The sequence below is a fragment of the Silurus meridionalis genome, chromosome 11 (genome assembly GCF_014805685.1).
Source record: "Silurus meridionalis isolate SWU-2019-XX chromosome 11, ASM1480568v1, whole genome shotgun sequence".
Lineage (NCBI taxonomy): Eukaryota > Metazoa > Chordata > Actinopteri > Siluriformes > Siluridae > Silurus > Silurus meridionalis.
Window position 1 is genome coordinate 1,117,501 of NC_060894.1, and position 23,462 is coordinate 1,140,962.

Here is a 23,462-nt window from a genome sequence, read left to right on the forward strand (position 1 = left end):
AACATCACTTCACATGGACGTCTAACAAGGTTGGAGAGGAGGGGGGGTGGGGGATGGGGGGGAAGCAGCCGGCAATGTGTCTATGGAAAAGCTCAAGCTGAAAGTGCAATTTGAAAGGAACCGTCAGAAAATTAACCGTACACAATGTTCTTATTATCATCTGGGATGCCAAGTATTTAGTATCTGGAGCTACAAAAAGAGCCACAAATCTAACAAGGAACAGAAGCCAAGAAACCCTTTCTGACTTAAATACACACTGCATGGACAAAAGTTTGTGGACGACTGACCAGAAGATTGCTATGTGCTTTTTTTTTCTGAACGTCCCATTCCACATTTAATCACCATTTGCTGCTATAATTAACTCCACTCTTCTGGGAGGAGGTGTACTTGTAGAGATGTTTGGAGATAACTGACGTAGGTGAAAAGGTGAGGGTGGGGTGTGGTCAGTGTTCACATTTATCCCAAAGGTCTTCATAGAGCTGTATTTGTGCACAGAGGCATTGTCGTGCTGGAACAGATTTGGGTCTCCTAGTTCAAGTGAAGGCATAATTTCATGCTCCTGCAGCCAAAGACGTCCGACACAACTTTGTGCTCACAGTTTGGGTGAGAAGCACGTATGAGGTGGTAGCAAAAAGTAAAGCATGTGGTCAATATAGCAACTGCTGCAGAGCTCACGATGTACACAGGACGCTTTCTTCTGGGGCGTTGACTAATGAAGATCGGTGCTCCCGGTGACTGTGCGTGTAGCAGCCGTCTGCTAGCGTATTACAAAACTAGTCTCGAAGCTCTTTGTTACCACCTTTACGGCTGGACAAGTCGGGTGTCCCAATACTGTCATACAGTGCATCACTCCGTAACTCAGAATTTTACCGTTTTCAATCGCGTTATTTCCACCATCCGGAAATTTCTTTGTTTATTTCCCAATCTGAGATCCTGAATGAGATTTTGCTGAATGCTGCATTAAAAAAATAGAAATAAAAAGGCGATTCGGCTTTCCAAGATGGACCCCACACTCGGACATTTTGTTCAGAGAGATAGGATAAATGTATCTCAAAGGCCTCAGACGGTTTGCTCTTTATGCTCCGAGACGAAATCAATTATCAAAAGAATTCTTACAAATAAATCCAGTTCTGTTCCAAAAGCGCTCTGTCCTCACCGAGTGTTTTAAAAAAAAAACGCACGGGACACCTGAACGTGCAGTTTGAAGCAGTTCACGAGTCAGGAGTCAGGAGTGTGTTCTACAGGGCAGGGTGGAGGCACTTCAGACCAGATCAGATCAGCTCCTGCTTGTTGTTGTTGTCAACAGCTCTGCTGTGATGACCTTGACCCCGGCCTGGTGTCCCGCTCCCCTGTGATGGGGAGAGACCGGGGCAGGAGGGGATGGGGGAACGAAGGGGTGAGGTGGGGGCGGTCATTCTCGACCATACAGGATTTCCTCTCTCTCAGAGGCAGCTGCCTATTGTTATAGACCGGCTTCTCTGGACGAGTCTTTCGGCCGAACTCAACACGGCTTCTGTCTCACTGAGCTACCGGAAAATTCCAACACGGGATTCTGACCTGCTTCTTTTCCACGACGCAACGCTACCACTTTAACGCCCGTTTCTTCTTCTTCACAAAAAAAAACCATCCAAAAAATATTTCTTAATATCCATCCACAAAAACTCGGCTCCAAATCAAACACAAAAACACTAAATCAAATCAACTAAAAAATTCGTCTCTTTATATTTAAACATACATTTTTCCCCAAACGCAGAATCCCAGCATCAGCCGCACGACTCCAGTCATCATTATGTGACCTTTAACCTGCTGTGGTAAGTGAGGAGTTTTGGGGACTTACCTTTACCTGTGCGTGAGCCCAACGCACCACCAGTTTCTTGGACAACGCCAGCTTCCCATTGAGACACTGGATGGCCCGTTCAGCCTCCTGAGCACAGAGAAGAATCTCAGACACAAAACTGAAATCACTCAAAACCCAATAAAACTAATAAATTAAGAATCCTCATTCACTCCTACAGAGAACTGACTGTAGCATTACTCCTCCATGACACCCTTTTTTTAATCACACTTTCACATATTTTGTATGAAGCTCCTTCACATGAGTGTGTTTTTGAGCTGCTGCGCTCACAGCGATCACATGCAGGATGCAGGTGTGAACCCGCCGTGAGATCAGAACTCAACCCTGATGCGTCGAAAGAAAAACTAAATCGCTACAATTTACAATGTTTACCATGTATTGAAGAATAATACACATTAATGAACGTCGGTATTTAAGTGATAGTGATCAGATCACGATCGTTTTGCACGAGGAATCGTTCAGGCGCTGAACATCAGACGGAAACATTAAAGAGCGTTTGAAGATTTCCGACTCGATGGCTTCCCTCAGCGCCTGCTCAATAACAACACAAAGCGCGATAATGGCGCTGATGGATCACTGGGGCCCCCCAAAAGACGTGCGCGTGTGTGTGCGCGTGTGTGTGCGCATATATAAAGCCTTTTAATACTCCTCCGACTCACACTGCACTGAAGAATCACCGCTGATGGACAAATACAATTTTTCTTTACTGAAATCATTTTCTATCAAATTTCCTCCTCCAATGATCATTGTAGCAATAATCAGACAAAAACTAAACATCATCTTTAACACAGGTGAAGGAGACGTGCGAGAGAGAAACCTCTTTGGTGTGGAAGTTGACGAAGCAGTATCCTCGAGGCTGACCCTCCATCGGTCCGGACTTGTGGAACAGGAAATCGAACTGCTTCACCTTTCCGAATTTCTCCAGCAGCTTCACCAGGTGATACCTGGAAAAAAAAAAAACACATTTAAAAGGAAATCCTGAACAAGTGTTTTATTGCTTGTACACAACAGCATGTATGTATTTTTATTCATTTACACTTTAATGATTGGGACGTCTGAAAAACAAGGTCGTCCCTGTTGTGAGTTGTGTTATAGCAGCTACAAACATACAGTCCCCTGCCAGCTTGCTGTGGTACCTATAAACTGCAAAATAACAGCTTTACCCTCTGACACTGGAGACTCCTTCCACCACAAATTCCTCTTTACAGAAAACTCTTCAAAATTGTTACTAAAAAACGAGCTACACATTTTTAAAAACTGAATGAACACCTTCCGGCCAATCAGGATCCAGATTTCAAACAACTAATAGAATATGCATTAGATGTTATGTTTGTGTGTGTGTGTGTGTGTGTGTGTGTGTGTGTGTGTGTGTTAACACATTAGAGCCTATAAATGGCACTGTTTACACATTTGTGAGTGCTTGCATGTGAAAAGAGCAATAAAACCCTGTGGTATGACATCACGCCGCTCCTGCAGATGGACTTGATTAGAATGACAGGTCACTTTACACCTTTTTAGCTGCCGTAAATCTTTCCTCCACACAATACAGAGGATACAGCGAGAGGACAATGAAAACATCAAAAAGAGGAAGCGTGAATTCCCTCCAGAGCTCGATTCAGAACAAACATCTAGGACTGCGCGGAGGTCCCAACCCTTATCGTGCTGACTGACGCGCTGACGGCCAATCGGGGGGCCAGAAAAGAACTACGTCGGACACGTCCTGCCCCCGGGTTTCCGAGTCTGCCGAGAACCAGGGCGGTAGGATTACTTTAACGATCCTGAACGATATTAATGAGTTCTCCGTGCTGAGCTGTGACGAGAGCGGATTTATCCTGAGTGCGCTGAAGCTCTACGACTTTAAGCAACTACGCAGAAGGATGTAAAAAATAAACAAATACCATTTACATTGAGATAAAACATTTCTGCAAATGTTCTGCTCTTTTTTATATTTCAAAATTAAATTTATTTATTTGTATTATAGGGTTCTTTAAAAGGTTCTTCAGGTGGGGCTGAGGTTCTACTTGGAACCATGACATTCATGGCATCTTCCCAGACTTTACATTTGTCTCATGTGTGCATAAGAAAGCTGAGGGTTGAGGGTCTTTCTCAGGAGCAGCTTGGTGGTGCTGGGATTTGAACTCATGACCTTCTGATCACAAGCCCAACACCTTAACCACTAAGCTGCAACCTCCCTCAGTGACTAGTAAACACTTTGAAGTTCTCCAGAGGGACAAACTGAAGAACCCTAAAGAGAATGTGTATTTTATTTTTTTTTAAGTTGAAAATTGTAAAAAATTAAGTTACATTTGAAGTTAAATAAAATGTTCTGCTTATTAAACATTTAACAGTAGATCAGAGAGTTTATGAAACATTATATAATCATTTTGGCACAAAATCAAGCAAACTGAAGGATCCCGAACGCTACACCAATCCCCGCTCACTCGCGTCCCGAGTATTTTTGCCTGAACAATCGGAGCAGTCTGGGAGCGCCGGGGTCTCGGGGGCCGAGTCACGGACGTGATCGGGGGCTCTGCTTTATTGTTGTGGTTTCGCTCGGGGGGTTATTTTTAATCCTGGGCCCAGAATCGGGGTCCTGGCCGCTGTCTTAATGTCTTCCCTTCGTCTCCCAGGAGCTTTACCCTCGAGGAGCGTTTCGCACTTTCCCAGACTCCACCCACTCGACCCTGGCCACCACGTCTTCCTGACTAAGAAATGGCTTGAGCCCGTGAGCACAGGGGGACGAGCTGTGGCTTTCAGCAAACCACAATGCCCCTCTCTGAGGTGGGGGGGTGGGGGGGCATAAACAAAACAAACAAAAAAATAAGGGTCTGGATTCAAGGCTCGCTCTCTAACAACACAAACTGCAGCCAAGCCACAAATGGAACCAAAGCACTGATTTTTTTTTTTTTCTTTGTTTTCCTTTTTTCTCCACCACCTTTTCATACCGAGGTTCCTGGGGCACCTGCATGTAAACAGAACAATCAGAAAACAAGGTGGCAGTGTTTCTCACTTAAACAACGGGTGAATTATACATATATACGTGTGTGTGTGTGTGTGTGTGTGTGTGTTTGTATGTGTGTTGTGATGATTATCTGAGCACATGGCAGGAGCTCACTTCCTCCTCCTCCTGTCTCTGCTCACTTCACTGGATGTGTCTACACTTTATCTGCCCGCTCCAGAGAAAAAGACGAGTGGAAACACCACAATCTGGATGTAAAAGTCTGAACACCTCAGGCTTCCACAGCACATCGCGTACATTTCGCTTCTGAAGAGGAAGATTATTCCACTTTATCATCACGATTCTGATGATGAATGATGACTATATGATTTATATATATATATATATATATATATATATATATATATATATATATATATATAAGATATATGGACGGTGGTTGCTCAGTGTTTCATGCATTGGACTTTGGATCAGAAGGTCACAAGTTCAAATGGATAAAGGCATCTGCCAAATGCTATTAATGTAAAGATATGGCTTGTATTGTTGAAGTGGAAGATCTGGTATGGCCGTCTATAGAGCTCTGACCTCATCCCTAATAAACACCTACATCACATTCATCTCAAAGGTGTTTAATAGAGTTGGAGCTCTATAGCAGGAGATCTTCTACTCTAGACCATGTAAAGCAGATCTTCATGGAGCTGCTTTGTGCACAGGGGCATCGTCATGCTGGAACAGGTGGAACAGGTCACTGCAAGTTGTGTTCTTCACATAATGATGTTTGTGAGAAATAAAAATCTTGATTCATGCCACCGCATCCAAAGACGTACAATCGTGTTCCGCCTTTGTAGTTTGTGGCTCGGGTGCCAATACTTTCGGCCGCAGAATGTACTTTGTTGACATCTCTGAATAAATGAACTGTGATGAGCGCAGGAATTCATGAACATGATCTTTCTCTGCCCTGTTGGTGAAAAAAACAGCCAGAATAACTCCATGTTTGTCTCTGAAGCCTGGAGGGAAAGCAGACGTGATAACGAAGGAGCTCGTGGACTTTCTCACCCTCGGGTCGGCCGTGTCTCGATCTCCAGTTTTAATAAATCTCAAGTTCAGGTGCAAATGCGAAGCGTTAAAGGACTCGTGGAAAGTTCAACGTGTTCGTTTTTTCTTTCTTTTGCCCTCCCATCAGAGCAGTGGATTTCTGGGAGCTGCCAGGCGTTGATGAGATGCAGAGAGAGAGAGAGAGAGAGAGCAAGAGCGAGTGTGTGTGAGAGAGAGAAAGAGAGTGTGAGAGAGTTGGTGAAGTGGAAAGTGTGTGAACGTGCCATTCAGTGTGAGTGGTTTCAGCGGTGTGGTTCTTCACGCTGCCCTGATGCTGACCTTCTACAGCAAACGCTGCTCCACAAACAACGTATCTAAAACCGATCCTCCAGATGTAACAAAGTCATATAAAATAAATGTTCTGTATGATATCTGGACGTTGACTGGGTGAGCGGATCTGCCCCACACACACACACACACACACACACACACACCAATTAGGCATCAGAATAACACAGTTGTGTTTTGTACAATGTACACACTTGATCCCACTCAGGTCCACGTGTAAACGTTTCGAACGTCTCGTTTTGCTTTCAGGTTACGGTACAGTTCGCTGTGTGAATGTGTGTGTGAAGGGAAATCACTTCCGGCTCTCGGCTCTCTGTATAAATCATACTGTTCAACAACATTTGCATTACTGCTCTGAGCATCTTTCATGTTTCCACCACATTAGTTCGAGGTCTATTGACTTCTTTACTTTTATTTTTTATTTTGTAATGAAAAAAAAAAAACACATGATCAGCCGTCTTCACAACATTATAGATGTTAAAGCAGGCTGAGAAAAGTCCAGAGGCGTCTTTTAAGGGAGGGACGGATTTAGTGTGAACCTAAAGAGAACTGGTTCTGAGCTCAATTATCACGAGTCCGAAATGTTCTATTCACGTGAACTGGAGATCCAAACCTGTTCCAGCGTGACGATCCCCTCCTCACCTTCTCACCTACATCAGCGCCTGACCTTACAACCCTTGTAGCTGACTGGACCTCCACAAAATCGAGTGGAACATCTTCCCAGGAGAGTGGAGCTCATTTTAAGAGTAAATGGAGACTAAACTTGGAGATGTATAAAAAAATAAATAAAATAAAAAAGCACGTATGACTCTTATGGTTAGGTGTCCACAGACTTTTGGAGAATACAGGGTATACAGAGATTCATTTCATTTTTGTTATATATTTTTTTTAACCCCCTAAAAGGTTGATTTAACTTGTGTAATCTTGAAAAATTACTTTTTATTTTATTTGAATTATTTCAGATCAACATTATGTGGGAAATCTTACTGGGGGGAAAAAAACAAAAAAACCAAAAACATTGTACTGCAAAATCCTACTGCATTTCATTTCTAATTTGTGACTCTGACGGAATTCACACCGTTACAGTAAAATATCCCCCTAATGAGCATCATGCGGTGATTGATGTACGGCTCACGTGTAGAGCACGTCAGAGAACGCTTCTGCTGCAGTTTTTAAGCTTTTTAGAAGAAACTGGATTAGCACAGCATCTTCTCCCGGACTCTATCCATCATCCTGACATGCATACACACACACACACACACACACACACACACACACACACAGTGAGTGTGAGAGCTGATGTCACACCTGTGGACTGCGAAGTGAACGTTGATATAACAAACAGCGTCAACGCGCGAGCTAATTAATCTTCCCTGAACCCCGGCCCCTGGGCATCCTGGCTGTTTCCAATCCAACAGGTTATTATAGAGAAAGTGCAGATGGAGGGGACGGAGAGGGGGAAAGGAAACGCCTGTCTAGACACCGGCCCGAGCAAACGCTACATTTTCCAGCTCCCTCGTTCACTACAGGTTGACAGAGTAAACATGCCAGGTGAGTAAGAAAGGACGGCCGAGAGAACACGCGGGTCTCCACATCTCGTTTCTCACACGCCCCTGTGGTCATCTGCTCATTCTCCAGCCACACACACACACACACACACACACACACACACACACACACACACACACACACACACCACTAATCCATCATCCCAACACATCAGGCACTCACTCTGTGATTTTAGGGTCGATGTTGCCAATCCACAGGCGGTGGCCTTCCTGCGTCGAGGCGCCCGACAGGATCGAGGCGTTCTCCATCGTCTCCGCAGCCGACTGCATTAGACTCCTAAAGACAGAAGGGTTGCACATAATGTGAGGAAAAAACACAGCGTTTTATTCCTATTATACCATATTTACCCCAAAACAGAATTATTCCCTTTGGGGAAGGGTGAGCTCAGTGTTTAAGCTGTAGGACTTCTGATCAGAAGGTCATGAGTTCAAATCCCACCACTGCTGTGCCCTTGAGCCCTTACCATCAACTGCTCCGTTGTGTGAATGAGATAATTGTGAGGCGCTCTGGATAAGGCAATCTGTCAAATAGCATATGAGTTGGTATTAAAGAGTTTGGAGACTAACGGTGTAACTGGTGCTGTTTAGACCATTCGTGTTACCGTGTCTGCAATTTCATCATGGAGCAAACGTGAAATTCTGCGTAAAAAAGGTGCATCCGAGGTGTTTACAAGAGTAGAAGAACATCACTGGAAGACAACGAGAGATCAGGAACGAGCTCAACCCCCAGAACACGAACAACTGCCAGAACACATTCCAGAGGAATGCTAGGAACGCTGGGAGACTATTTTGAAAGTGACAGTGTGGAAACGTAGATAAATAAAGTACAATTTCTTGAAAAAACTTTGACACCACCTCATAAATGTATCTATTTATAGCTACATTTAAGGTTGTGGCGCTTCCACAAAACTCGAACCGTTCTCACACAAGTAGTTCACCCCCAAACCCCACGAAAATTGTTTGTGTGTCTATACACAAAGTTGTGCCTTCACTCTCGACTCTTACAAAAGCACCGAAACTGGAGACTCCTTCCAAAGAAATGTAAATAAAGGTCTGGGGAAAAAACGTCTCTACGTCCACTTACAAGACCAAGTGAAGGAGCGGTTACTATAGAAACAATAAGGTAGACCTGTTATTACCGTCCGAGCTGCTGTCAGAGAAAACTAATCAACGCCTCCTGACCAATCAGAATCCAGAATCCATCAGCACTCTGGGATAACCCTGTACATGATGCTTTCAGAGTCTCGGATCAGCTGGATGGAAACTGTATTTTCGACTTATTTGCCGATTGCTGGATCAGATCTTTTATTTCATGTAAAGTTCAGGTTCCTCTCCAACCTCTTCTCAGTAGAAATGTCTTCTAGGAGAAGATTTATTTACAAAAATGTTTGGTCAGACCTCAGGACTTTTTAGTTGCTCCACACTGAATACTATAAATGAATTAATTAATTACACATTTCCATAAACATTTTTTGCATTAATCTTTTTAGGAACCGGCTGCTGAGGTTGACATGACAACGTCCAAAGTCATACACTACAAATGGTACACATAATAACACATAAAACAACAACCAATAAGACTGAGAATCCCCCATTCGCAAACACTTCACGCTTTTATAACAAATAGAGCTCAATATTTTACGATATAGAGTTTAAAAAGACAAACAACTAATAGTTATAATTCGACACAATGTTTATTTACCGTTATAGGTGAATTAGCATGCTAACGCTAGCCGAATTAGCATCTAAAGACCCGGACTTACCGTATAGTTAAAGCTCCCGTTTAAAAATAATAATAAACAAAAAGCGTGGACGAGAGTCGCGATGCTGAGTACAAACGACTTATAAACAGAGCATGTCGTGATTTTAATCCCTAATCGTCTTTCCAGCGGCTGTTATGTATCTCGTTTGCTTAGCAATACTAGCAAAACATGAAAAAAAACCCGCCGCGGACAAATGACGTCCTCGGTAAACTTTCACCATTTGGGGGACTGGGCGGCCATTTTTGATGACGTACCACACAGCTTTTGTGGCATGTGCTTGACCAGTGTTTAGTTTGAAGTGCACTGAGAGCGGTACAGAGCAGGAGATTAACCTGGTGTGGGGTATGTATGTGTGTTAATACTACACTGTAATAAAGAGTAACTTTTATATTTATTAATAGTTTATTATTTATATAAAAATAAAGTTTTAGAAGGGTTAGAGATTTTTTATAACAGAGTGTCCGACATGCCCTCACAATGTCTTTCAACGTTAATACACTGAAGCTCCGTTTGTTTTTATTAAGATTATTAATCACAGAGATGATTTAATTAAATAATTTATTAATGATAAATATTAATGTGCGGTTTTGCACCAGATTCCTGAGTGACACCTTTTGTTAGTGTTTGGTTTGGTTGTAAATGAACTCTGATCCTACTGTTCCAACTTAACGTTCCTGTACATTTATAACAGAATTGTGTGTTTTACATCTCTATAAAGCTCTATAAACTAATCATCAGTTCCTTACAGTCATGTTTAGTTGAGTACAAACATTCCACACATGACATAAACAAGACATTTCTATTTTTGGGTTCTGAAGGCAGAAGGAAGACGCAGAGGACTGAGGAAAACCTTGTAATAAAAATATATATTTCATATAATTAAGTGACAAAGTAACCTAGAATCAAGATATCATTTTATTATTAGATATTTATTATTAAAAATAAAAAGCTATGCATTGTTAAATTTACACAGATTTGTACTATTTAGTTATTTTATTTTTTAAACAAAATATACAACGCCTGTGAAAATCTTATGGTGTTTGAGAGACACGTGCAGGTTCCTTTTGTTTCTATACAACGAACTCGGTAATGTAATGACCAAACAAACCTATAAAAGTCCCGATGTTCCACTTTATTTTCAGTGACAAATCCTGCCTTCGCATGAAGTCCAGTTTTACACACTCAGCATCACTTCGTTTCTCCAAACGTTCAGCTGAAATATTTTGCTGTGTCTCCTTTAAAACTGTTTTTCACTAGTGTGAGATGTTCGTGTTCATCTCAGAGCAGTTCAGTAGGATTTAGGTGCAGTGACTGGGCAGGTGGTTACATGATAGATCACTCCATATCACTCCAGACGTCTGTCTGCTCTCTAAATAACTCTTACAGAACAGAACAGAACATCGTCTTGAAGTTGCTTTCATAGAGCCACAGTCCAGACGCTACTGCATGGTGATGAAATGAGGAATGGGAGCCATGTTGGTTCATTTTCACTTTACGGAATCTTCCCTGCTCCAAAACAATTCCAAACCATTAAACTTCCACCTCCATGTGTGAGTGTGGGGGTGAGGGAGTCTGATCACATCTTCTCTCCTGTTCTCTGTCTCACACAAGTCTTTCTGATAGAGACACAAATGTCCTATTTGGACTCCACAGAACTTTTTTCCACTCGTTCACTGTCACAGTAATGTGTATTATTATCTTTCATTGCTGTACAAATTAAATTGAACTGATTCATGATCCAGACCCGTCTTTGTCTCATCACACGAGCGTCATCATCATCATTATCTGTTCACTCATTCATTCAGGCTGAACATCTCCGTGGAAACGAATCATTAACGTTTGCGTTTTCTATAATGATGATGGAGGTCATGATGGTCATGATGATGATGGTGGTAGTGCAGGAGCGCAGCGGACATTTGGACAGTAATTATATCAACAACTCCATCATTTCTCACTCGGTGTGGACAGATATACAGAGACATGTATATGGTGAAGGAGACTCCAGTTTCAGTGCTTTGTAACAGTTCAGCTTTTCTTTAATCTCCAGGATAAAGACGGCAGTTTAAGTGAATTAAAACGTATAATTAGTAATTCAAGAAAATATCGTCCGAGGAATAAAACTCTCCAGGAGATCGACATCACACCTTGTTCTTTTCCTGTCATGCGTTATATCCTGTAATATCTCGGAGCCTTTCTGTTACACTTTACAGCGATATAGTGGCGCTGACGGACGTCATTGTTTCCTTTTCCCCCGATAAGGATTTAATCTCCATTCGCCGGCTTTCAAGAGCTGAAATGTTCCATAGCGAGAGCAGCAGCTGCCCTGAGCACCGGTCAGAGGTGCGTCGAGGTCCGTATCCCACCTGTGCTGCACTTTTCCGCTCGACTTGCTCTGTTAAAACCTGCCATCAGCCTCTCAACCCACGTCCTTGTTTCCTCCTCCTCCTCGTCTTCCTCTTCTCTCACCAGACGACTCGTCACAATCTCTCTCGTCAGCTTTGCCTTTAAACTACACCAGCTGTGGGCTTTTATCCGAGCTGCCACGCGCCGTCGTCGGGCTCTGATAATAATCAGGGTTGTGGAGCGATGGCAGGAATCCGAGCGCAGGATTTGAAGCCAGAGTGTCGTGAAGCTTTATCGCCCCGAGCCGCCGCGCCACTCGTCACATCACAGACAATACACAAGGCCTTGTTTTGGCTACGGCGATACCTCACACCTAAACGCACCGGCCGAGCCGCTTTGTAAACATCTGGAACAGCAGTGCTCCTCATGCTCTTGTAGAAGAAGGCCGTTCTTTTACTTCGCCTGCAAGATCGTTTGTGCGAACACGGCACAACAAAACAACAACAAAAACTCAACACGTTCGCAACATCCTCCTGAAAGGAGATCGCGACCACCGATCACTGATTACAGTCTTCTGTTTATCACGTGGAGATGCGGTGTGGAAATGAATGTTCAAAAAGAAGCACATGGCAATCTTACGGTCAGGTGTCCACAAACTTTTGACCGAGTCATAGATACAGCTGGACTAATATCCATCCTGTCCATCTATTTCTTTTATTTTTATAAAAATAAAGTGACTGTGTGTGTGTGTGTGTGTGTGTGTGTGTGTGTGTGTGTGTGTGTGAGTGTATGTGTCTGTGTGTGTGTGTGTGTGTGTCGCTGATGGTAAAGTGAGGGATATGGACAGATGTGTGAGTCACTCTGCGGGGTTCCTTCTGTCAGTAACAGCTGTCCCATTTATAAGTTAGGGAAAGATCCAGAAGAAGAAAACCCTGGGAAACCCTCGTTGTCCTCCATGACTCAGGAAACGGCAAACTCGACGAATTGATCAGATGAAGTTTCACCATTAAAATCGACGATTAGTCTTTTGGTCCTAAGCTATTAGTCTTCTGGTTGTAATGAAGATTTAGAGTAGTTTCCATGGCAACGGTGAACCTCAGAGCTAGGGCTTCTTCTAATACAACCACCACCATGTTTCTACTGTTATGATGACTTCTTTATATGATAAAAATAAAAAAGTCGTATTTTTGCGACGTGTCCTGGAAGTCTTTTCGAAGGGTCTCGAGCACCTTCTGCGATTCGCGCCGCACGTCTGTGACGGTGTCGAAACAGCGACGTTCGAGCTGATCTTCATCTTTGGGAAGAGGGAGAAATCCTCAGGAGCCAAATCTGGTGAGTAGGTCGGGTGCGGAGGTGAGATCATGTTTTTTCACGTGTAAGGAGCTCGTTGACAGGGTGCACACGTGGTCAGAATAACAGACGTGGTAATGCACGTGGTCGGAATAGCACCAGTCTCACAGCTTCGGTGCTCCTTGTGACTGTGTGTGGAGTTTTGTGCTGCCATCTGGTGGCGTGTTACAGAACTAATCTCGAAACCTTTTGATACCATCTTGTATTATTATTATTATTATTATTATTATTATTATTATAAGACAATGAAAAGGTTTAAATGTGAGGGAGATTTTTTTAATAATCAGACCTAAACTTGTGAAAGGTGAAAAATAACTGGACAGTAACACATTTTATTTTGTATAAATTTGTACCCCTCCTCTGTTATGTGTTTGTCTCGTGTCCAGACATGGCGTCTAGTCGTCTGGGCCTCCTGCGCCCGTTGCTCCGCTCCGTCACAAGCCCAGTTGTGAGCAGCACACCAGTGCTTCCTTTCGCTCATCATCTCTGCCCCCATGTTGTCGTCTCTCCGGCTCGTCACGCCCGCCATTATGCTACGAAGAAAAGTAAAGGTAAGTGTAGCGCCCTCATCCCTCGTCCGGCCGCGCCGAGCGTTTCAAAGAGTCTCGCATGAGGGTGAGCTCCAGGTCGAGCCTTTGTTCCAGAACAATATCTCGGCTCTCCAGTTTGAAGTGCTTGCTTAGGTTCAGTGGAGTGGCCACATGAGAGGACGTGGAATTCCTCTTGGCTTTGCTTTCATTTGTAATGGCACTGATGATCTACCAGCATGCAGGCGACTCCTTTCATTTCTCCGTCTTGTAGAACAGCTTCTCATCTCTGCTCTCTTCTCATCTCTATGAAGCAAAAGCAAAGAGTCAGATGACTAAAGTGAGCATCAACGCCGCCCTGGTGGAGGACATCATCAACCTGGACGAGGTGAAGGAAGACATGGCTGCCGTTCTGACCACTCTGAGAGACGACTTCAGCCGCAACCTGGGAATCAGAACCTCACCAGGTCAGCAGCATCATTATCCCCACACACACACACACACACACACACACACACACACACACACACACACACACCTACTAAAGGAGAACTGTATTGTACCTGTGTTCCTAAAAATTTCCTACAAATGCTTTTAGCGTTTTGGAAAAAAACTCCTCAAGGGGATCTTAAAGAGGTTCCTGGGTTCCTTTATGATCCTCTTAGGTTCTTTATTTCCCAAAAGGTCAACAGGTACCAGGAGTTTCTTTAAAAAAAAAAAAAAAAAAGCCTTTCTGAAAATGTTCCTGTTTTCATGGGTTGGAAAAAATAGGTAAATGTGTTCCTTAAAATCTTTCTGAATTCTAAAATGAACTCTTCTGAATTCATGTATGGCTTTCAGAAAATCCTCAATGTTCATGAGAAGGTTCTTCGGTTCCCTAAAGAGAACCTAATAATAATAATAATAGAAGCTTTATTGCATTTTTGAGAAGATTTTTGTAGAAGTTCCTGGGTTCTTCTAATATGGATATCAAGATATTTCTCAGCTCCTGGATTTAATAATAATAATAATAAAAACTTCAAGCTCCTGAAATGTTCCTGAATGATTTCCTGAGACTCGGAATGGAATTGAATATAAATTGTGGTTAGATTTGGTGTGAAAGTTATCAGGGGAAAGCAGCATTGTTCCACCTCGAGCTCCTCAGGGGAATTACTCCACAAGCATCTATTCACTGATCCATTCTGTTGTGGACTATTGTTCCTCGAGGTGGGAACGTTCTCTGTGTTTGTGGTCATTCAGGGTCAAGTCTGATCACCAGCCCAGTCACTCCGTCAGCTAAGGTGGACGTTCTCTGACCTTTTGACCTTCGTATTTATCCCACTCTCTTGCTCCTTCTCACACGGTCCTGCCATCGTTGAGAAATTTGAGTGTGTCAGACGTCTGAGCTGGAGCAGAAACCGTGTCTGCTCTAAACCATGGTTTGAAAAAGGCCTGATGGTCATCTGGGGCTCATTACTGAGTGTTTGTGTTGTGGAGGAGGGGCGGAGAATCACCTTAACTGTGGGAAGGAGGTGACGAGGCGCCGGATTAACGCCGTGACCCAGCCCGTGGTCACGCCGTGCTTCTGGAAGCCTCACCATTCCATGCTCTTTCTTTTTATTGCGTTCTGTGAACATCCCATTACAAGTGTCTTCTGAGATGAAGAAGAACCGTTCTTGTTCAATCCAACTCCGCATTCTAGGAAAGGTTCCTGAATGAGCTCCTGGTTTTCCAGACGAGTTTCTGGGATTTTACGGATTCTTTGAATCGCAAAAAAGTTTCCTTTATTCTTGAGTTCCTACAAAACGTCCGGTGTTCCTATGAAGGTTCTTTAGTGGGTTTCTGGGTTGCCGAAAATCATTCCTGACTGTTTTTTTATTTGATTTGCGTGATTTCCAGGTCTGGATTAGTACGAGAGGGAAAAGGAACACGGAGTATTGAAAAATGTGTTTTCATACTGTTGCTCTATTCAGGCTTTTATATGTATTCACTCTGTTTTGGACTGAAAACGGCGTCGCGGTGAAACAGCAGCTTTGGGTGGAATTCTAGGATTGGTAATTCCATGTATAGCAACATTGTGCTATACAAGGAATGTGATGCATTCCACATTTAGTCCCAATTTGCTGTTATAATGAGCTCCATTCTTCTGGGAAGATGTTCCACTAGATTTTGTGGGGAGTCCTTCAGCCACAAGGGTGTTAGTAAAGTCAGGAACTGATGTAGGAGAGAAGGTAAGGAGGTTCCTGGGGTGCAGTCAGCGTTCACAATCATCTCAAAGGTTTTCAAGAGCTCTATAGCAGGAGATCCTCCACCCCAGACCATTTAAAGCAGATCTTTATGGAGCTGCACATGGGCATTGCCATGCTGGAGCAGGTTTCGGTTTCCAAGTTCAAGTGAACGCAAAATGTTATCATACCATGTCCAAAGACGTGCCTCCAACTCCAGGTTCCTAATGCTTTTGTCTATATAGTGTATTATAGGAAAGGAAACCGTCTGACCAATCAGAATAGAGAACTTACACACACACACACACACACACACACACACACACACACACAATGCAATAGTGTGTGTGTGTGTGTGAGTGAGTGAGTAAGAACGTTTAAATATAGAGCTGTGGTTTATCAGTGAATGTAGATCTGAGTGCTGCGTGACCTTTGGGTGTTTTCCGCGGTAGAGGGCACGGGGTTGTGGCACGACCAGGAAGAGCTCAATTGGTTAATAGCCTTGCCGCTGATCCTCGCCGTTTTGTAATGGAGGAAACCACGGTCTGAGGTTTGAGTCAGGGGGAAACGTTAGCAGATGTCAGACAGGCCAGGTAACACACACACACACACACACACACACGAGACAAGGACCTGAGACACACTCATCTAGGCCATGACCAATCATTATCGGTGAGCGTCAGCCAGCGCTGTTGCTCATAGTCGAGGCACGCGCTGTTTCTAATGACAAAATGGAAGTTTGGTTCTCTTTAAAATCACATCTGTGATTAGGACTGGCTCGGATTCCGACGCCGGTTTCACGAAGGCTGCAATTTTTTGTTCCAGGTACTGCCTGGATGATTGAGACACGGGTTTATACAAGAAAATGGTATAAATCTGGAGTTTTTGGCGCAAAAAAAGAAAAAACCCGAGCGCAGAAAAAGAGTGACGGCAGTTTGCGGCGTGTCTGGCGTGAGACGGTTAGCGAGGTAAGACAGGAGAGACAGCGAGACGAGGAGCCACGGCGTGTGAGCGAACACAGACGAGTGGAGGAGACGTGCTGGCGTGAAGCGCTTGGTTCTCCGCCCTTTGAGAAGGAGCAGACCGAGGAGGTGGAAACGCTCACGTTTAAAGGAAACGCTCGCGAGTCGGGCCTCGTGCTCTGTTTCCTAATCTCACGCTCTAATTAAAGACAGAGGAAGAAAAGCAGAAAGTTCTTCCCTATAACATTTATATTCTCTGTTACATCCTGCAATACTGTTTCTATAGTAACAGTTTTTTTCTGGATGGAGGTGTTTGTTTAATGGAAGGAGTCTCTAGTGTCGGTTCTTTGTGACGATTGGAGCTACTGATGTATTATAAGTGTTTGTGTTTTTATAAACAGGTGCCCTGGACCACATCACTGTGAGCACCAAGGATGGGAAATTCCCCCTGAACCAGCTCGGCCAGATCTCCATGAAATCTCCACAGCTCCTCATCATCAACATGGCCAGTTACCCAGAGGTACACTCAGGGGCTTTTAGTGTTTATTCATTGCTTCTGGCTCCTCCAAGAGGTTCTGTATTACCCTTTAGAGGTGTGTGAAGATCTGTGCTGAATTTGGTGGCGAGCGATGGAGCAAGTCAGCGTTCTGAAAGAAAGAAGCGACTGAGTGAGGCAGTGTTTAGATCCATGAAGCGAGTCAGCGTTTTAGATCCTATGGAGCGAGTCGGCGTTTTAGATCCAATGGAGCGAGTCGGTGTACTGAAAGTAAGGAATGATGCGGCGAGTCAACAATCAGATCCATGGACTGAGTCGCCGTTCTGATAGAGTCAGTGTTCCAATTGGGGGATCGAGTCAGCGAGTCAGCGTTCGGATCAAGGCAGCGAGTCAGCGTTCGGATCGAGTCAGTGTTCCAATTGGGGGATCGAGTCAGCGTTCCAATTAGGGGGTCGAGTCAGTGAGTCAGCGTTCGGATCGAGTCAGTGAGTCAGTCAGTCGTGCTGTATGTGACTCGGATGGATGGTTGGAAGGAAACGTTCTTTGATCCCGCAGTGATTGAAGCAGAGGCCAGGAGTCTGTCAGTGATCAGGAAATGACCGCACACTGCCCTCTGCAGCACAGAGCTACACACACACACACACACACACACACACACACACACACACACACGTGTATATATATCACTCTGTCATTGTTTTTCTCTCTCTTTCTTTCTGGTTGTCTTGTTTTCTTTCTGTTTAATTTTTCTCCCTACAGTTTAATTTAACACGCAAAGTCTCTCTCTCTCTCTCTCTCTCTCTCTCTCTACTTTCTCTCTCTCTCTCTCTTTTTTTTTTGTTCTCTCTCTTTTGTTCTTTTACCCTCTCTGATTCCATATCTCTCTCTCTCTTTACATATATAGCTGTAGTCTGTCCTGTTCTCTCTGACTCTTTCTCTCTCTCTCTCTCTCTCTCTCTCTCTCTCTCTCTCTCTCTCTCTCTCTCTCTCTCTCTCTCTCTCTCTCTCTCTCTCTCTCTCTCTCTCTCTCTCTCTCTCTCTCTCTCTCTCTCTCTCTCTCTCTCTCTGATGGATGATTTTTCCTCCTGGATTAAAGTTTCCTGAATGTTTTAGGATTTTGTTTCACTCTGTCTCTCCCCAGAGCAGGATTTCAGTAAAGCCGGTTATTAAACTCGCTGTAATAACAGAAGGTAATGGAATCTGCAGGACTTCAGAATGAAAGAGAAATATTTATTTATGTAAGATGTATAATATTCGTTATTTTCATTCATAAGCATAAGGCGGTCTTTCCTCGACCTGAAAAGCGGACGTCAGACTCCTGCAGGACACGTTCGCTATCATTTCGATATCACGCCTGTGTTCAGGTTAAAGTCCGTGTTCAGGCTTCCCACCTCTTCGTCCTCGATAGTTTTCACGGAGTGTTTTCCCACCGTCCACGTCTGTGGATCAGCGATTACACTCCAGAGCCTGCGCAGGACATCCATGGAGGTGCTCAGCCCCCGGCTCGAGGGCAAACAGCTTTATAATGATCCTAATCCATTACACGAGCCGTCGTCGTTTTCCCGTCATTCATTACAGCGCCATTGAGAAAAAAAACTGAGTGTCTGCTGTGAGAGAGTTCATCAAAGAGCAGCGGTTAAACGCTTAAACCTTCTCTCGAGTCATTAGGGGTGTGTTTACTTTAGCTCCACTTTACTCCACTTTGCTTTGAACTTTCTTTTTCTTTTTCTTTTTTCCTTTCTTTGTCTTTTCTTGTTTAGAAGGCATTACCTTAACCATGAGGTCTTCTCCATTGGAGGCACAGCTGCCCAGGGAAATAATCATAAATGAAATTCAGAGAGCAATCACACACACGCAGACACACACACACACACACACACACACACACACTCACACGCTCTGTATCGATCATTCAGCGTGAGAGAGGCGCTCCGAGGGGGAACGAAAACGAGTGCTTTTGAGAAACAAACCACAGAAATAATCCACCTTTCTGACTGCGCCAAAGTGCAGAAAAAAAACCCTCACGTTGTTCAAGTTCACTTTTTAAACCCCAGCCAGATGTGATCAGATGTTTTTGTGGATAAAGTTCACAGTTCTATCTGTGGTCTTTTATGTGATTTATAAATAACTTCCAGAGTTCATGTGGGATCAAAAGCTCGTGTTCGTCCACATTCACCTGCAGTACAAACGGTTCAGCATGAGTGAGTGTGTAATGTGTGAGAGTGTCTGGTAACTGAGTGAGTGTGTGAATGTAGAGAGTGTGTTGAGTGTGTAGTGAACAAGTGTAAAAAGGGTCTGCTGTGTGTGTGTGTGTGAGAGAGAGAGAGGTAGTAGCTGGTACAACAGTCTTAGCTGGAGGTCAATAACCCCCACCCTGTGTTTGTGTGTGTGTGTGTGTGTGTGTGTGTGTGTGTGTGTGTGTGTGTGTAGGCCACAGCAGCCGCCACTCGCGCACTACAGGAGAGCAGCATGAAGCTTAACCCAGAAGTTGAGGGCACCATCATCAGGGTCCCTATTCCCAAGTAAGTGTGTGTGTGTGTGTATGTGTGTGTGTGTGTGTGTGTGTGTGTGTGTGTGTGTGTGTGTGTGTGTGTGTGTGGCCTGAGGGCAAAAACTTAACAAAACACTTTCACCTTCCAATGGCCTTTCTGTATCTTTGCCTCCCCCATTTCTCACTCTCCTTTCTCTCCCACTCTGTCCATCTCTCTCTCTCTCTCTCACTCTCTCTTTCTGTCCCTCGTCTCTTCTCTCCTGTTGTCCTGATCAGTGCTCTGCAGTAATGTTTTGTATTGAGTCCTCGTCTCCGTCTGCGTCTGCTCTGTGGTAGCAGGTGCTTGTCTGGCGGAGGATTGTGAAGGGGCCGGCCGTGGCGTCTGTAATCAGTGCAGTCTCGTCTCACACATTAGCGTTTTTATAAAACACAGTGCGCGGCTTGATTGGATCCCAGTCACTAATTACACACATTGTTTTCAGTAAACACGCGGCACTCTGGGCCTGTTTACACACCGCCTCGTATCACAGCTCTCATTACAGAGCTGCAGCAGGAGGAAACCTCATCCACCAAGCAGGAGTCAGAGCCTCACTCACGCCTCACTTTTGCATCACTCGGGCTCTCACTCCTCCTTCACTCACGCCTCACTCGGGCTCTCACTCCTGCTTCACTCCTGCTTCACTCGGGCTCTCACTTCTGCTTCACTCCTGCTTCACTCGGGCTCTCACTCCTGCTTCACTCCTGCTTCACTCGGGCTCTCACTTCTGCTTCACTCATGTCTCACTCGGCCTCACTCCTGCTTCACTCCTGCTTCACTCGGGCTCTCACTTCTGCTTCACTCATGTCTCACTCGGGCTCTCACTCCTGCTTCACTCTGGCTTTTACCCCTGCTTCACTCACGCTTCACTCGGGCTCTCACTATTGCTTCATGTGTGCTTCATTTGGGCTCTCACTCACGCTTCATTCCTGCTTTACTCGGGCTCTCACTCCTGCTTCACTCCTGCTTCACTCCTGCTTCATTAGGGCTCTCACTCTGACTTGGAGTAACTCTTTGACTAAGAGTAACTCGCGAAAAATCTGATTCGTAAGACGAGGAAGTTCGGAGTAACATTTAAAACATAGTTTGTACTAAAATATTACATTATTATTGTATTATTAATTAAAAGTAATAAATTATACAAACAAAATAAACATTTATGACAAGTAATTCACAATTTTTGTAAAGTTTTCAGTAAAGTACATGTACAATTCCCCCTGAAAAAGGAAACATCATAAGGAGAGTCAAAACTTTGCCATTTTTTGTTACTCGCGAGGGGTCATAGAACGTAACCCCTGTGAGTATCGAGGTTTCACAGTGTGTGTGTGTGTGTGTGTGTGTGTGTGTGTGTGTGTGTGTGTGTGTGTGTGTGTTTTGATCAGAAGCCCTATATTTTAACCACTGAGCTTCTCCTTAGTAATAATTTCAGGACTTGTTATTGGGAGAAATGGGAAAAGTAATTATTCACTATTTTTATGTTTAAATGTATTTGGCCATTTCCTGACGTGTGTGTGTGTGTGTGTGTGTGTAAACGGCAGGGTGACCCGGGAGCACAGGGAGAACCTGGCCAAGCTGGCAAAGCAGTTCAGTAACAAGGCGAAGGAGTCGGTGAGGAGGGTTCGCTCCAACACCCTGGCTCAAGTGAAGAGGAGTAAAGAGGGCGTGTCTGAGGACACCATCCACCTGATCGAAAAACAGGTGAGGAGACACAGGATGTTACAGCAGCTCTGAGTTCAGACCTGCAGGACTTATGCAGGTTTACCTTTAATCCAAATCTTATCTAAAGTGGTTTATATTTAATCCACATTTAATATGAAGTGTTTATTTGATCTGGATCTATTCTAAAGTGGCTTATATTTACTCTTAAGTGTTTTGTATTTAATTTGGATATAATCTTAAGTGGTTTGTGTTTAATCTGAATCGATTTAAAAGTGGTTTATACGTATTTAATTCAGATTTAATCTGAAGTGGTTTGTATTTAGTTTGGATATAATCTACAAGGTGTTCATACTTGTTCTGGATCCAATTTGAAGTGGTCTATATGTAATCTGGATGTAACCTAAAGTGGATTATATATATTTTGGATCTAACCTGAAGTCATCTGTCTGTCTGTCTGTCTGTCTGTCTGTTTATATTTGATCCGGATCTAATTTTAAAAGTTTGTTGTAATTAATCTGGATTTAATATAAAGTGGTTTATTTGTAATCTGTATGTAATCTACATTTAATTTAATATTTTATTTACTTAACTATTTTTATATTTGTTTGTTTGTGACTGTTTGTGTCTCAGGTTCAGCAGATGGCAGACGGTTTCGCAGCAGACATCGACAAACAGCTCGCCTCTAAAACCAAAGAGCTCCTGGGCTGAAACACACTGTTTTTTTTATTGGAGGAAAGTTCTCAACAGTGTGATTTATTTCCTCAGAAGCTCTGAAACGTTTTGAAAAAACAAGCAGATTTCGTTTTCCCTTCAAATTAAATAAATATCCCGTAACGCAGCATGATGATGATGAACCCACACTGTATAAGGCGGCGCTCGTTTGTTTGTGTGTTTTTTTTAATCACGCGTAAATAAACGTTGCCATGGCACGGCAGCAGGCGTCGTCCGGCCACGCCCATCCTCACATCCACACATCCTCGGGATAAACAGTCGGGGAGAGACAGATGAAGTTTTAATGTGATTGGAGGTTTCCTCCCTGCTCATCAGAGCCACACCACATTTATCCCACGTGCGTTTATGGAAGAAAGTACAGAACCGAATGTAAACTCGTCAGGCTCTCAACAAGACGCTTGTTTTCTTCTGCGTGTGGGAATAAAACACAAAGCATTGGATCATTTCAGTCTGTCACAGGTGACTTTTCTATCTCAACCTGATCTCTCACATTCTTTTAGTACAAAATGCACCGAAAATCCTCGACAGAACAAACAAACCCGTCAGGGGGAGTGAGTGAGTGAATAAACAGGCGTTTAGACGAGCCGGTCCACAGGCAGGGTTTCACCGAGGCAGGGTCCATATGTCAGTAATTTGGGGGCATTGTGTATCTTGGCCTGGACTGGAGGCTCATGATCGATGAAGGGGGTGAAAATCCCGAGTTTCTGGCTCTGTGCTCGGGTCGGAAAATTGCTTTCAGCTGATAGCTTCACTTCGCTTTACATTTATCACAGGGATTGTGGCGTCTCTCTCTCTCTCTCTCTCTCTCTCTCTCTATGTTTACAGCCGCCATGCCAGTCAGTGTGGCAGGAGCTCGGTTGGGGTGTGTGTGTGTGTGTGTGTGGGGCCACCAGGGGTTACTTAGAATGTTTTTCCTTCAGTGTCGCTGTAAATATACACGCATAAATTGACTCTGTAAACTTTTCGATCCGAAAGCGAGTTTCTCGGCTGGAGTCACACGCTCGACTCAGAAGCACATCAGGATTTAAATCCACAGGGAAACAAAATGGCTGCCACTCTTTGGCAGCTTGGGCCGGGGCCAGTCGTTGAAAATGCTTTGATTTATCGAGTTTTATGACGGTGTGAACTCGTCC

The 23,462-nt window shown here is 43.9% G+C and overlaps 2 protein-coding genes across 3 annotated transcripts in view; one reads left to right on the plus strand and one right to left on the minus strand.

Annotated features, from left to right (window-relative positions):
• The window catches only part of rbm18 (RNA binding motif protein 18), a 12,590-nt gene extending 2,897 nt beyond the window's left edge, over nucleotides 1-9,693 (minus strand). Inside the window, exons 1-4 of the mRNA XM_046861218.1 lie at nucleotides 9,529-9,693; nucleotides 7,929-8,042; nucleotides 2,673-2,799; nucleotides 1,844-1,924 (exon numbers count right to left, since the gene is read on the minus strand). Coding sequence (XP_046717174.1) covers nucleotides 1,844-1,924; nucleotides 2,673-2,799; nucleotides 7,929-8,035 — 315 coding nt within the window. The 5' untranslated portion in view covers nucleotides 8,036-8,042; nucleotides 9,529-9,693. The remainder of the gene's footprint in view (nucleotides 1-1,843; nucleotides 1,925-2,672; nucleotides 2,800-7,928; nucleotides 8,043-9,528) is intronic.
• Nucleotides 9,694-9,763: 70 nt separating this feature from the next.
• On the plus strand, nucleotides 9,764-22,774 carry mrrf (mitochondrial ribosome recycling factor). 2 transcript variants are annotated; one of them, XM_046861215.1, is made up of 8 exons: nucleotides 9,764-9,870; nucleotides 13,078-13,203; nucleotides 13,608-13,772; nucleotides 14,063-14,215; nucleotides 17,316-17,434; nucleotides 19,841-19,932; nucleotides 21,477-21,636; nucleotides 22,228-22,774. In XM_046861215.1, exons 3-8 carry the CDS (start codon nucleotides 13,610-13,612, stop codon nucleotides 22,303-22,305), a joined length of 765 nt encoding a protein of 254 aa, XP_046717171.1. In that variant the 5' UTR covers nucleotides 9,764-9,870; nucleotides 13,078-13,203; nucleotides 13,608-13,609; the 3' UTR covers nucleotides 22,306-22,774. The 2 variants fall into 2 exon arrangements, with proteins under 2 accessions (XP_046717171.1, XP_046717172.1); XM_046861216.1 differs by lacking the exon at nucleotides 13,078-13,203 and having other exon boundaries at nucleotides 9,769-9,870.
• Nucleotides 22,775-23,462: the final 688 nt, after the last annotated feature.

Coding starts and splice junctions, on each gene's coding strand:
- mrrf (XM_046861215.1), top strand. CDS start 13,610: ATGGCGTCTAGTCGTCTGGGCCTCCTGCGCCCGTTGCTCCGCTCCGTC. Junction 19,933..21,476: donor ATCAGGGTCCCTATTCCCAA/GTAAGTGTGTGT, acceptor TGTAAACGGCAG/GGTGACCCGGGAGCACAGGG. Junction 21,637..22,227: donor TCCACCTGATCGAAAAACAG/GTGAGGAGACAC, acceptor TTTGTGTCTCAG/GTTCAGCAGATGGCAGACGG.